This window comes from Leptosomus discolor, chromosome 9 (assembly GCF_034619465.1).
Source record: "Leptosomus discolor isolate bLepDis1 chromosome 9, bLepDis1.hap2, whole genome shotgun sequence".
In the NCBI taxonomy this organism is placed as follows: Eukaryota; Metazoa; Chordata; class Aves; order Leptosomiformes; family Leptosomidae; genus Leptosomus; species Leptosomus discolor.
The window spans coordinates 41210288-41223109 of NC_141399.1; the positions used below are offsets into that span (position 1 = coordinate 41210288).

The 12822-nt window shown below is 44.5% G+C and overlaps 1 protein-coding gene across 1 annotated transcript in view; it reads right to left on the reverse strand.

Moving 5' to 3' along the window:
* The window catches only part of NRK (Nik related kinase), a 103276-nt gene that overhangs the window by 67480 nt on the left and 22974 nt on the right, over positions 1–12822 (reverse strand). Inside the window, exon 3 of the mRNA XM_086470547.1 lies at positions 1023–1079. Within this exon, the coding sequence (XP_086326673.1) occupies positions 1023–1079 (57 nt within the window). The remainder of the gene's footprint in view (positions 1–1022; positions 1080–12822) is intronic.

Here is a 12822-nt window from a genome sequence, read left to right on the forward strand (position 1 = left end):
AGAGAGAACTGTGCTGGACCTGCTCTGTGTGACAAGGCCCATGCAGACACCAACTTGTTCTGCTGTCTTCCAAGACAATCAAAAGACATATGAAAATGCAGGCAAGGCTTGCTTGTGCTCACCCAAAACACCACAGGTAGATGTACCACCATCAGACCTGGCCCAGAGGATTTGGCCCTGGTTTTTATTTCAGGTAATAACCCTTCCACAATATCACAAGGGGATTCTAACTTTATCTTGGAGTTTTGTACTCGGTATCTACACTGACAGAGTGACAGAACGAGGAGCTGGTCTCCAGTGAGACTAGGTGCAGCCTACCAAACCACAGACTTCCAGTAAACTTGAGAAGAGCAAGCAGGGAGTCTCCCCAGCCTTTCTGGGGCTCAGGCTAACATGGTCTCAAGGAGGCAAGCTGCTTCACTACTGGCTGTGCTCTTAAAAAGGAGAAACAAAAATCAATACTTAGCAACTTTTTCGACACTCTGTTCCAGCACTGACACCGCTTTATAAATGTGAGCAGGGACAGTGCCAATTAAACCGTCGTCTTCTCTCATCTGTCAAATAACAATAAAAAACTGCTACATTTGCATTTCTAACATGTTCCTGCTTGCTAGCTGTCAGGGTAGGTGCTCTGAGGAATGGCTGGTACGCGAGGGGAGAGGATGTGATGAAACACAGCAGCGGCAGTGCAGAGGTACAGGAAATCTTTTACTTGCTATCTCTGGAAACAGATTATCCACTAGAAATAAGCATGAAGAAAGTTCTCTCTGTTATTATAGACCATCAAAATATATGGCAACGCATTCCCTTAGTGCTTTGTCACCATTGGTCAGGTATAATTGAAAAATCTGGTTGTATTAACACCTCTCAGTACTTTGTAAAACTCAAACCGGTGCTCAGCAACCATAATTTGTACCACTGGATCATCTTTTATAAGCTATCCACCTTTGCATGATCTGATCATTTATTTTTTTTTCTTGCACCTTGACAACAACTTTTTTTATTTTTGGTCTTGCACTCACCTCAGTAACATTCATCACTTTGATTGCTGCTAACTGCCCGGTCTTAACATGGCGACCCTGTTAAAATAACAAAAGACCGTAAGTAAAACATGTATGCAAACTATGTATACGGTAACAAATTAGGCATATAACAACTGGGCTCGAGAATTTACTTTTGACCACGAATCAACAACTTTTCAGTGATACAAAACTACCAAGGTGAAGTTTGGTGATGTTATCAGACCCATACCCTCACCATGCTCTCAAGTTAGCTGAATTACCTTTGCAGGGTCGAGTTTCCCCCTTTAGCACGAAGCAAGCCGCAATGCTGGGAGACCTCTGCTGCCAGAGCACAACACGGCATGAGTTTAGGGGTCTCCATCCGCCTCCTGTTCAACAGCTTGCTGCCCCCCTACGCCTCCTCTTTTAGGAAATCTCAGCACAGACCCAGGGTGACCCAATCACAAGAACCTCCTTGTCCCGCAATCCAGGGCCGACGTGTGCTGGGGAGGCAAGGCTCTGGGTAGCTGGCACTGTCCCCATCTTCCCACCCCACACGTTCTGGCTCACCTCAGGGCAAAGAGAAAACTGGGTTTCGGTACTTCAATTTGGCAACCTGTATGTGGCTGCCAAGAAACTAAAGCTGTATGTACTTTCTAGCTGTTGTTTTTGTTTGTTGTTTGTTTGGTTTTTTTTTTAAAAAACGACTTTTTATTGTGAAATGCTTAGTTTTTAAAATTCTTACTGCTCAGCTAACTATATGTCAGCTACCTCCCAAAAAGCATGCAGAGGTTTTGTATTTAAAATGTAATCTTCTATGGTGGTGGGCAGGAACTCTCCCAGGGCTTTGACTGTGTGTGTGTGCCTACATATGTACACACACTTCACTAATGAAATGCCCACACCCCACAATCATTATTAAGCAACAGATAACTGGTGATTTTAGACTAGAAAAGTGGCTAGTTTTTGAAAGCAAAGCTAGGAAAAGGGAGGTAATAGGGCATAAAGCTAATAAAAGAGCCAACTTGATACTGAGGCTGACAAAACGTGGTTCACAAGAACATGTATTAGAAACGCAACCAGGAATCTTGCTGTAAATTGCACAGTTTCTTGGCTTGGTTAGATCAAGTTGCTCAACAGATGCTGTAGATGCAGTGTTTTGCCACAATAACCAACAGTAATCTCATAGTGGAGGGTAGTATCAAAAGATTAGTATGAACAGTGGATTGGCTACATGTCCTAATTCCTCACTTCCATCAAATGTTCAGAAATGACTTTGAAGCTTTGAGACTGTAATTTTGTTCCTGAAATAGTAGTGCCTGCAAAGCTGTGTATTGAAATAACGAACTGACATCAGTTAAGTAAGACATAGGAAATCAGGAAATCAAGTATGAAATGCTGCAGTTTGCAGACAAAATGATTTGCAGGTGCAATTTATATCTGCAAAATTAAAAGCTAGGTCTGTGTCATTTTAAAACCCAGGTCCTATCTGCACAAATTGCATAAGAGTGTTATTTCTAAGACTAAGCAATTTTGCATCAAAGAAAAACGATTCCTCATTCTCAGGCGATATGTCACAGTCATGTTTTCTTTTACAGAAAAATAAATCCTGCTGAGTTTTTGTGTATTTATAAGTGCCCTCTTTCCGTGGAAGCACTCCTGGGATTGCAAAGCATTTTCTCATAAAACTAGAATGATAGGACTTACATATTATCACAGACCTCAGGAGGAAGACAAATGGGACACACCCTCACGAGGCCTATGACACACACACACCACTGTGGCTGAGTGCTGATGGGCAGTGACTAGTGCTAGCCCGACAGATGCTGGTGTTTGGTCAGCATCCATCCCAGCTGACGTCAATCCCCGTTAGCAAGCTTCCTCTGCACAGCCACAGCTCCTTTGTTGGAGGCCATTGTTTGTAAATGTTTCCAGGCATTGAATGTCTTGGCAATATAGCGAGAGAGGGCCCTCCATAAAATACACTCATGCTAGACATGCTGGCACCCTGACTTAACTCCAAAGTGCGTCTGGAGTCAAGTATGCTGATAATTCCACGTCTCTGGCCACCACACATAGCAGGCGACCAACCCATCAAAACAATGAATCTCTCCTGGGCAGCTGTATGTCCTGCAAAGGATGATGTCAAGACTCAACACTGATTTTCATAATTACAGTGAAACATGGAGATGTGCTTCTTTACTGAAAAAATAAATCAATCAATACTAGGCTGGCATTGCACTTGATACTGAATAGCCATCAGAATAAGGAAGGGGGAAAGGCCTGGCATTCAAAGCACGATACCTGGTCAAACTGTCCCTCTGTGTAACAGACATGTTATTTTGCAGCCACAGTTATTTCCACTGCTGAGTGGAAATGTGCAAGTGCTGCTCTCACTCACTTGTACCACTATAAATGAGAAGACTAAATCCCCTCCCAAAAGGTCTGGAAAATCAGCATTTATGGGAAAGAAAACAGCAAGCCCTTTTGTTCTGTGGGTTGTGATTCACCTTTGCACAAATGTGTCCCCGTTAACTGAGATGCACGAATTGATCCTGCTCCTGCTATCCTAAAAGCTCCCATGTCTGTAACTGGGCTGACTGCTAGGCGAGAGGAGCTTAGTTTGTGCAGAGGGTAGGATCAGGCCCTGTGCCTTTTCTCAGTGCCCTATCTAACTCATACCATCCAAAGTTACTATTAGCTTGAAGGAAATACACAGGGTGCCATCCAACCATCCCTCCGCACAGGCTCACCTGCAATAAATACTCTCTGACTGGGTAAAGCAGCCTTTACATGGAAGTAAATTCTGTTAACTACATGCACTTCACACCCTTATGTTCTTTTAGACCCCTTTATCCTGGAACAAAACAGAGGGCTGTTCAATCCACCAGACAATCCAAACCCTTCTGAAGAGGCCGAAAGGAAAGGAGCAGTAAAAACTCCTGTTGGTCTGCTCTAATTCTCAACTCAGAATTTATTTTCAGTAACTGTTACCATACCTTTTGAAAAGAGTCTTACATGTTTCTTGGTTGCATTAAGCTGAAGAACCCCATCTTCCCCCACCAGCACAAGTTTGTACAGAGTAATGCAGAGGGCTGCAGCTTAACCTCACAAAAAGAGGTAAACATATCTATAGATTTACACCTGCCTTTCATCAATTCTCTAAAAGGGATGAATTAGTTTAAAAGCGTGTATAAAAAAAAGTATCCTGGAGATTGTAGCTAAATATGCGTCTACAGCTATGTAGCTAGATAAAAACGTTTTTATAATGAGATACCAACTTTACCGCCACCTTGGCAGATTTATTTTTTATTACGGTTGTACATTTTCCCAAACTAAAGGATTCATCATTGTCATAAAGCCATACATCTCAAGAGTCTCTGCACCTGCTAATGTATGCAACAAACAATGTGGCAGAATTACAGAGCACACACCATCATTTCTCCTTACTTCTGACATCATCCCAATATACACAAATAAAACCTTTCCTTTAAATACTGCCAAAGGAAAAGGTTCAGTCAGTGGAGACAAAATAAATCCCTGGAGACACCCTAAATTTTATTCCTTCTCCTCCCCAGAACTTCACTGTCTGTTCAGTTAGTTATGAAAAAAAGGGGCTGAAGCTAAGCCACCCAACAGCTCACCCAAACACCAGCAGTCACTGTAAGCAGTGGTTGCACACTGGCACCCTATTGAACTCAGCACCACCACCCAAAAAAGTGAGTGTGCTCTTGCAAGACTCCATACTAAGAGGGCTGAAGCTTTCAGAGGACATGTGTGGTCGTGTGGAGAAGAACCATTAATGCCTATGCAGCTTATCTGAGCAGGGTAACATGCTCCACGTTACGCTGGCTTTAATGCACAGACTACAACTGCGCTGGCAGTTCAGAACAAAAATCACAGGTTTCTCCTCTTTACACTGTTTTTTCAAACTGTTTCATTTTCCTTGACATCTCTAAAAGCAGTAAACATCCTGAACCCAGCCCTGGGGTTCTTGTTAACAGACTGAGACTAGTGCCCAAGTAAGGAAAGTTTCAGGGCCTGGCCCCTTATTTTTTCATTTATCAATAAATCTCAGAGGTTAGCCAGAGTTCATGGGAACTCTCACATTGCTACTTCTGCTGAAGCCACAAGGTTGAGTATGTTTGAATTGTTTTGAGAAAGGTAGTGTTCTGATTTTTGTTTAAAGCTCCTAAGAGCAACTGGCTATTTTAACTGTTTCCCAACCAAATGAGATCAACAGATTCACTTACTTTCAGTGATGAGATATGCAGAAGTTTGTCCTTTTTGATTTAATCCAAAATGGGAGGAAGAACAAGGGGCATTGCCCTCTCAGCCCTCTGTGCAATCCGCTGCTGCCCATCCTCTCCAGATCACTGAAGGGAATCAGCCTGCTGTGATTCAAGATCCTCTGTCACACATTTCCTCAGAAACTGGGCAGACAACAGGAACGGTCTGCAGGCCCATTTCCCTAATAAAAGGTTTCATCTTTCACCCTAATGCTCAGTTTGAGAGCAGGTTTCAACTCCAGAGAATGCAGCCAAAACATCCAAGAGCCATTTGCAAGTCACCCATATTCCTACTCAAAAATATAGCATTAGATACTACCAAGATTATACAGAGCTTAGACATGAACAATTATGAAGCTCAATGACTTTCTAAAATTGAAGTTCCTGCCTACATTTTGATGGAGTATCCAAGCTGGAAGAAATTCTCCCATTAGCTTTGAGTCCAGCTAAATTCCTTGTCTCCTCCAGAAAACATTTCCACACGAAGTCTGCTGCAATTGCCAGATAGTCACTACAGTAACGCTCAGCAGACCTGGAGCCAGCGTACACGTTTTTCAAATCTGCATACTGCTCACTGCAGCCACATTTGTGGAAGATGCTTTATACCAAAGACCTGGTTCTGATGAGCTCCAACCATGCCTTATCTCTGAAGGGAGATATACATGGAATAGCACAGATCACTCAGTGTTATTTCTATTGGATGTGTATTTACCTTTTTAGCTCAGTTAAAGGAACTGCTTATCTATGCCCTCTACTGAGGGTCAAGACATGTATTTTTCTATTTACATCAAACAAGAGTATCAGCATTAGTGGTCAAGCTATTAGCTGATCAAGGGGCTTTACATGAATTAAGTATATTTACAGAACAGTGCACTCAGCCACGTACAACAGCTTTTCCTGTTATGTCCAAACAAAAATTTGGGGCAGTCCCTGGCTTGGGCCACGATTACAACCAGACACCCAAGGTCCCAGTGACACACACCTGAGATTGTAAGGCTGCAAGCCACATGCGGAGCGCTTGGTTTCACAGCCTCCCTCCCAGATCCTGCACAGACCTCTCTTCCAGCTCCCATCAGCTTCTCTCACCACTTGTGATCTGACGACAGATTTGAAGTGGACAATCGCAAGTCGAGAAGACACAACGCAGCTGCCCTGTTACAGTGCTGTGCACCACGCCAAGGCAGCCCACGGCAGTCCCATCACACGCTTCCTTTTTGGCAACAGGCGCTCATTAACGTCCACGTGTTTCTGGGTCTGTTTGATGTAGCTGTCCCCGTTTAACTGCAGCAGGAAAACGTGCACGTGAAGGGCAGGGACTGCCTGCTGCAGGATACCAAGGCGGCACGAAGCTGGTGGTTTTGACTACACAAAGGTCCCCATCTGTGTCCAAGTCCTGTCTGCAACCAGAAGCACGACCTCACTTTTCTCTCCCATAAAAAGCAGCGGTTTTGGAGAGGCTGTGGGGGAGCCTATATGCAGGGATGCCTTTCAGACGCCAGAAGCCTTGGCCCCTTTCTGGTTTGCACCTTTGTGCCCACGCAGAGGGCAACTTCACATCAACACCCTCTGCCGCCAGGCACGCACATGTGCAGTGCACTTGAGCTGTGCACAGACACAAATAGCTCACAACATCTGCCCAAGGCTGACAGACTCCTGGGTGACCCTTCACAGCCCTGCCTGCCTGTGTAATCCAGAGAGATGCCACAAACGTAACTCTTGGGACCTTCTCTGGATATTGAAGATTTGTATTCGAAAGCAAGATCTGGCTGTTGGAGGTGGAGGACTTTTGAGGTCAGAGGACTTTCTCACCCAGAAGCATTTATTACGGGATACCCGATGCAGGCTGAGGCCACCCGCCCTTCGGGAGTGAGGTGAGGGCACAGCTGTTTCACTGCAAGCTCTTACTGAAGGTGAACTTCAGCAAGCAGGTTTCCTGTTCAAAATCCACTTATGAACTTTGAAGTTTCAGCCCATCTCGGGTAAATCTGTATGGCCCTGCGGTTGCTGGTAGACTGCCAGCTCAGCCTTCTGCGCCCTGAAGGATGGGACCCCACCCTTCTGCCCCTCTCCCCTCCACCCTTTCCATCCTGGTAATACAAGGAAAGCCTTTAAGAGACTATGCATCAAATGAACAATGCTCTGCATAGGGATCCAGGAAACCCTGTGTCCTATTCCACATGACCTTAACAAAGTCATGATCCTTCTGTTTCCCCTTCCACCTACACAGGGCTTTTCTACTTAAAACCAGCCCTTTAAAAGAGACGAACAACATTTGCTACCACCAGCTCCAAAGCCAGCCTGGGAACACCAGCTTTGCCTGCTCACACTTCAGACAGGCAAGGGTAGCCTCCCATGCAGCTGCAGTGTGCTCCCCAGAGCACGCCGGTGTGTCACCATGGCGGGGAGGAGGACCCCAAGAACATAAACCCTGCAGATATGCTGCTGTTGCACTGCAGTTTAGACACAGCCGCTGTTTTACAGCATATGGCTGCTCACAACGGTCATCCTGCTGTCCCTGGGGATCTTGACCAATGTAAACAAGTGGACAGGGTTTGCACATCTGGCCTGTAGTGTTTTGGTGCTGAGAAGTGTCACCTGACGAGACAGTTTATAGGAGAGCTCTACCATGCAGACCAGTCTGTAATCCTCGTCTCAGCAACTGGTACCACATGAAATGACCCACTGTAGTCACGGTTGGAGCTCTTCAGCTAAAAATATAGCAGTAATGCAAAACTTTAAATGGGACAGGAATAAATTCCAAGGAAGAAGTTATTAAGAGTCTGGAAGCTTATAGCTTGTTTTTGCTAGTTAATGGTCTGAGGCAGAGCTCAGGGTCAGTCATGCACTGAATACTAGCACTGGATTTCAGAAATGATCCATTTTATTGTAAACTATAACATGTAATCCACATCAATTCTGATAGTTTAAAAAAAAAAAAAACCCACAAAACGCCACAAAACACACAAAACCCCCAACCCACCACAACACACATTGGCCTTGAGCAGATAATTACCAGTTTCAGAAAGTCTTTTATCTTTTTTTAAAGCCCATGAAGAATTCAGGACCCCAGCCAGGTGGGAATGTGGCTATAATTTTGATTACAGCTTCATACTTTTAAGCATGCAACTCAGGCTGCAGAGGGCCTACTTTGATTGACATTACAAAGTTTTGGTGCCACTTCTGTCATAATGTCTCTGGATGTCTGTTGTATTTGGGGGCTGTAAATCGAAGAACTGTATTCCCCTACAGCATTTATTCTCTTCTTTGCACTCCTGGGAGATGCTGAGATTTGGAAGCCTGGGCCTTGTTCCAGGTGACCTCTAGGGCAGCCCTCAGCTCCATCTCCCAGCTGGAGCACACCCTCCTTTCCTCGTGACTGCTTTCATGCCAGCAGTGCAGGATGCAGAGCTTCCGTAAAACCACAACGCAGCTGCATTGCCTAAATGCTGACCATGTGGATGCAACACCCTTGCCCTTTCACCCCCACATTTGGCACCCAGTTTCCAGACAGTCCTAGGTCTCAGCCGCAAACGCTTGGCCAGCATAGCCAAATGTTGCATGTCCCCTTCCCTATCCCCCATAAACACCCTCTTTCAGTGACCACTGGACAGCTTTCTCTGCCATTAACTCTGCTATCGAGAGGAAGAGCACACAGCAGACTGCAGCATCAGAACCAGCTCCAGAGGTTACTGCTTCAGCAACATAAAGGTCCTCCGTTGCTCTCAAGACTATCCAACATGAGACACCGCCAGTCAGTCCGTTAGACTGTAAATGGGACTGTTTGTTTGACTTAGACTTAGCATTGTCTTCAGAACTCACCATAGATATCTTTCTACCAGGGAAAGCAAAGTGTGTCACCTAAACACTACAAAATATAATCACCCTTGTCCACAGCTGGTCAGAGTGGTGAACAACATAAATATTAGTACACTGTAAATAATCAAGACATGCTCTTCAAGGTTTATGTTTAGTTTTTTCCTTTCCTCCTATGTCCTAATTCCTATTCTACTTTATGATTAGAAATTAGCTTTCAGTATAGCCTATACTATGAAGTTAAACACTATTTAGCATGCCCCAGAACTCGGGTTGTAAAACATTAACAGTAAAATCTAATGTGTCTGCATGTAGATATATGAAGAACGAAAGTTAATTAATAACACTCTGTGCATTTTAAGACAAAGCATGTTACAATAATGAAGAAATATTAGAGATATATACTATTTATAAAGAAATGAAAAATTATTCATAAAAATAAAAATGTTACACTGCCTTCCAAAAAACCCACAATGATTTTGTAAAGGTTAGCAAATTTATATGGCAAAAATTACTTGAATATTCAGTGAAAAACAAGTTCCATTCCTAGCAAACACCACTGCCCTATTTCTGTGCAGAACAGGTCATGCTATCCCTCCCATTGCTTCTGTCTCCTCCCTCATCTCAGAAGTGGGTATTTTGCACACACTGAAAGCGAAAAATATTAGTTTTATAAAGTCTTTTTAAATGAAGTTTTAGATGTTTCAGGAGTAAGATGTTAAAAAAAAAAACCCAACAAATTAAGTATTTCTCTCAGGGCCCCTATTTGGGTCACATGCTTAAACAAACAAACAAAAATATCACTGTAACTCATTGTAGAAGACAAGTAAGTTGGCAGTGGTATAGGAGGACTTCCCATATACTAAAATAGCAACACATTAGTCAACAGAAGAGATTAGAACATGTAACTTCTATCAATCACTTAAAATTCTACCCAAGTCCACACTGGCTAGAAGGGAGGGATGGATAGGGGTCATTTCAATGGCAGCAGATCAAACCATCTTGATCTCTGGAGGAAAAGGACAGGTTTTCACCTCTACCACAGCCCTCATGAACTGTAAAACCCAAGGGGCACCAGAAGCAGATTTCTGTCCATTTTTTTGTTGTGGGGTTTGGGGTTTTTTTTTTCATCCTTTCAGTTCCTATTTCCTCCCATTGTACAAGTGGAAACACAGATTGTTTGCTTTGCCTAATGTTTGCCTGTCTGACTGCAGAGCAGTGGGAAAAGAAAATGAAACAAAGGAACAAATTCAAGCCCTTTCACAAACACATATTTGAGTACCTACATTTTTGCAGTACCAGTATGGTCAGTTGATCAGATTACCACCCTCATGCAAAACACAAACCACTCAAGGCTACTGCATGCTTGTATAAGACTAGCCTAGAGATTGATCTTTCGGGATTTTGAAACCTGGTCCCAAAGAGGTCATTCACATTGCGATTAGCAAGATCAAGCAAAGCCCTAAGCATTTTTGAAAATACCATGCTAGTCATAATATGAAGAAAGGAGTTTTGTCCTCTACTTAGTTGAAATGGGTGGTGCCTGCAGCAGAACGTCCCATGTAATCTTCTGCAGCTCCATGCTCATTTGGAGGAAAGTACCCATTCCTGTGGCTTCTCCTTATTCAGCTAAGATGCAGACATGATGCTTTAGATATCCTTCTGCTATTTGAAGCTTCTGAACAATATGCAAGAAGTTAGAGCAGGAGCATTCCTCCTGGGGCAGGTAAAAACAGGGTAGTCCTTGGTGGCTAACAGGAGGAAATCGAGAGCTGTAGCACACCGCATGGCACGCAGCTCGGAAAGGTAACTTCACAGACTGACACCACTGCTGTGCTCGGGGTCAGCACTGGCTGGGGATACACACCGTTACTGAAGGCGTAGCTACTCCTGGTGAAGGACCAGACTGCCACTGACTTTGATCCGGCCCAATCTGTTTTGTACCTGGTGATACTTCAGAAGGGTCTGAGGGGAAGAGAAACACTGAAGTTCTTGCTGTCCTCTGCTCAGAAAGCCACCAAGGTACTTGACTTTAGAGGTAACTGCAAGGCTCCTCAATGGCAGCTGCTATCAGCAAGGAAAGGAAAGCAACATTTTGGGGCCAAGAGAGCAACTCCAACAGCAGCACAACGAATGGGAGGAGAGGTCTGAAAAGCAGGCTGTGCAGTTATCCCCTTTTCCTCACACTCTATTTATTGGGACATAAACCCCGATTTCTTTGGGCCTAAATTTCAGTATTTGCACAAATAACAGCTTCAACAGCCTTGCCATTACATCCTCGGCTTTGGCATTTACCATGCCTCTTAACATGTTGAAATATGCTGTTGGGTTTCCAGCCTTAGACACCCCATCATGGCTTGCTCCCCCTGCCAGGGGCACAGAGGCTTTCTTCTTCCAGTGGGTGTTCTGCCTTGGGGATCCCTGGGCTGGTGGGTCCCTGCAGCAGGGACCTCTGCTGCACAGTGCAGGGTAGAAAGGATGCGGGGCGGTGGGGATGGGGGGGCGTTCGCAGCCCCGTGGCTCCTCTTGCTGCAGGCAGGAGGGCTGCAACAGCCCTGGCGCAAACCCAGTCCTGCTTGGTACCTGGGGAGCTCAGCGGTGATTATGACAACAAAGGTCCACCGTGCCAAAAGTCTATTCATCCAGAAAAACAAACAGTTTAGAAAAAAAGCCTCAGCCTTTGGCAGGCTCTCACTCTGCAGACCAGGGGCCATCAAGAAGCTAAGTCTAGGGAGAGGTACAAATCCCTCCACCCCAGTGAATTTTCACTGCCTGACTCATGTGCACCCATTTACAGAAATACAGGGTGCTAGAGAAAATCTATACGCAGCACATCTCTGCTGGATGAAGTCACAAGCAGTTAAACATGTCCCGCTGGCCCCATCCTGCTGAAAGGAAGTCAGGGCTGGACTGTAGGAGGTCAGCTGATGGGTGGCCGGACTTTTGGAGCAGGAATCCCTCAAAGGAAGGTTTTTTTGGCTCACCATCACCACGAAGCTCTGAAGGTCAAGCTGCACACACCAATTACAAACTTCATGTATGAGAGTCATGTTTTAACTTTTTAAGTAATGCAGCCTTCCCAGACACACGCCAATAAAGGCTTTATTAGCCTTCTATCCCACATAAATATAACTTTGTGTGCACATTAAACTCTCAGCAATTGTATCACTGAATTTTTAAAAATCCTTCAGCATTCTTGTGAACAATAAGTGCAACTCAGTTGAATTTTCTCTTGCACATAATGGACAAGGGCCTGCAAGGGTTAAAATCGTGTTCCTGGATTTTTTTAAAAAGGCTTTAAGGCAGACAGGGTACACAGGTCGGACTGCAAGGTCCAGCCTAGACGATGAGAGCTACAACCACCTTAAAGGTGATTTACTTCTTCATTCCAGTTCTGCTGGTGTTTTTCTCACACAGACTGCAATACCATGCGGGTATGCATCTCTCCGCAGATGACTGTGAGACAGTACACATGGCACTGCACAGGTCAGCCTGATACTAACAACTGGCATCAAATGGGCTTCTCCTGTGGTCTCTGAGCCTTTCCTTCAGTACTTCATGGCAAATACCCTGCCTAGAACTCTCATCGCGTAAGGTGAACCCTGAAGTCAAAAACTCTACTGAGTATCTACCTCTGTTGAGTTCAGAAGATCCGAGATTTGCCTAGGGAAAGGTCATATTTTTCACACACATGCAAAAGTCTTCACAGAGCATTTAAC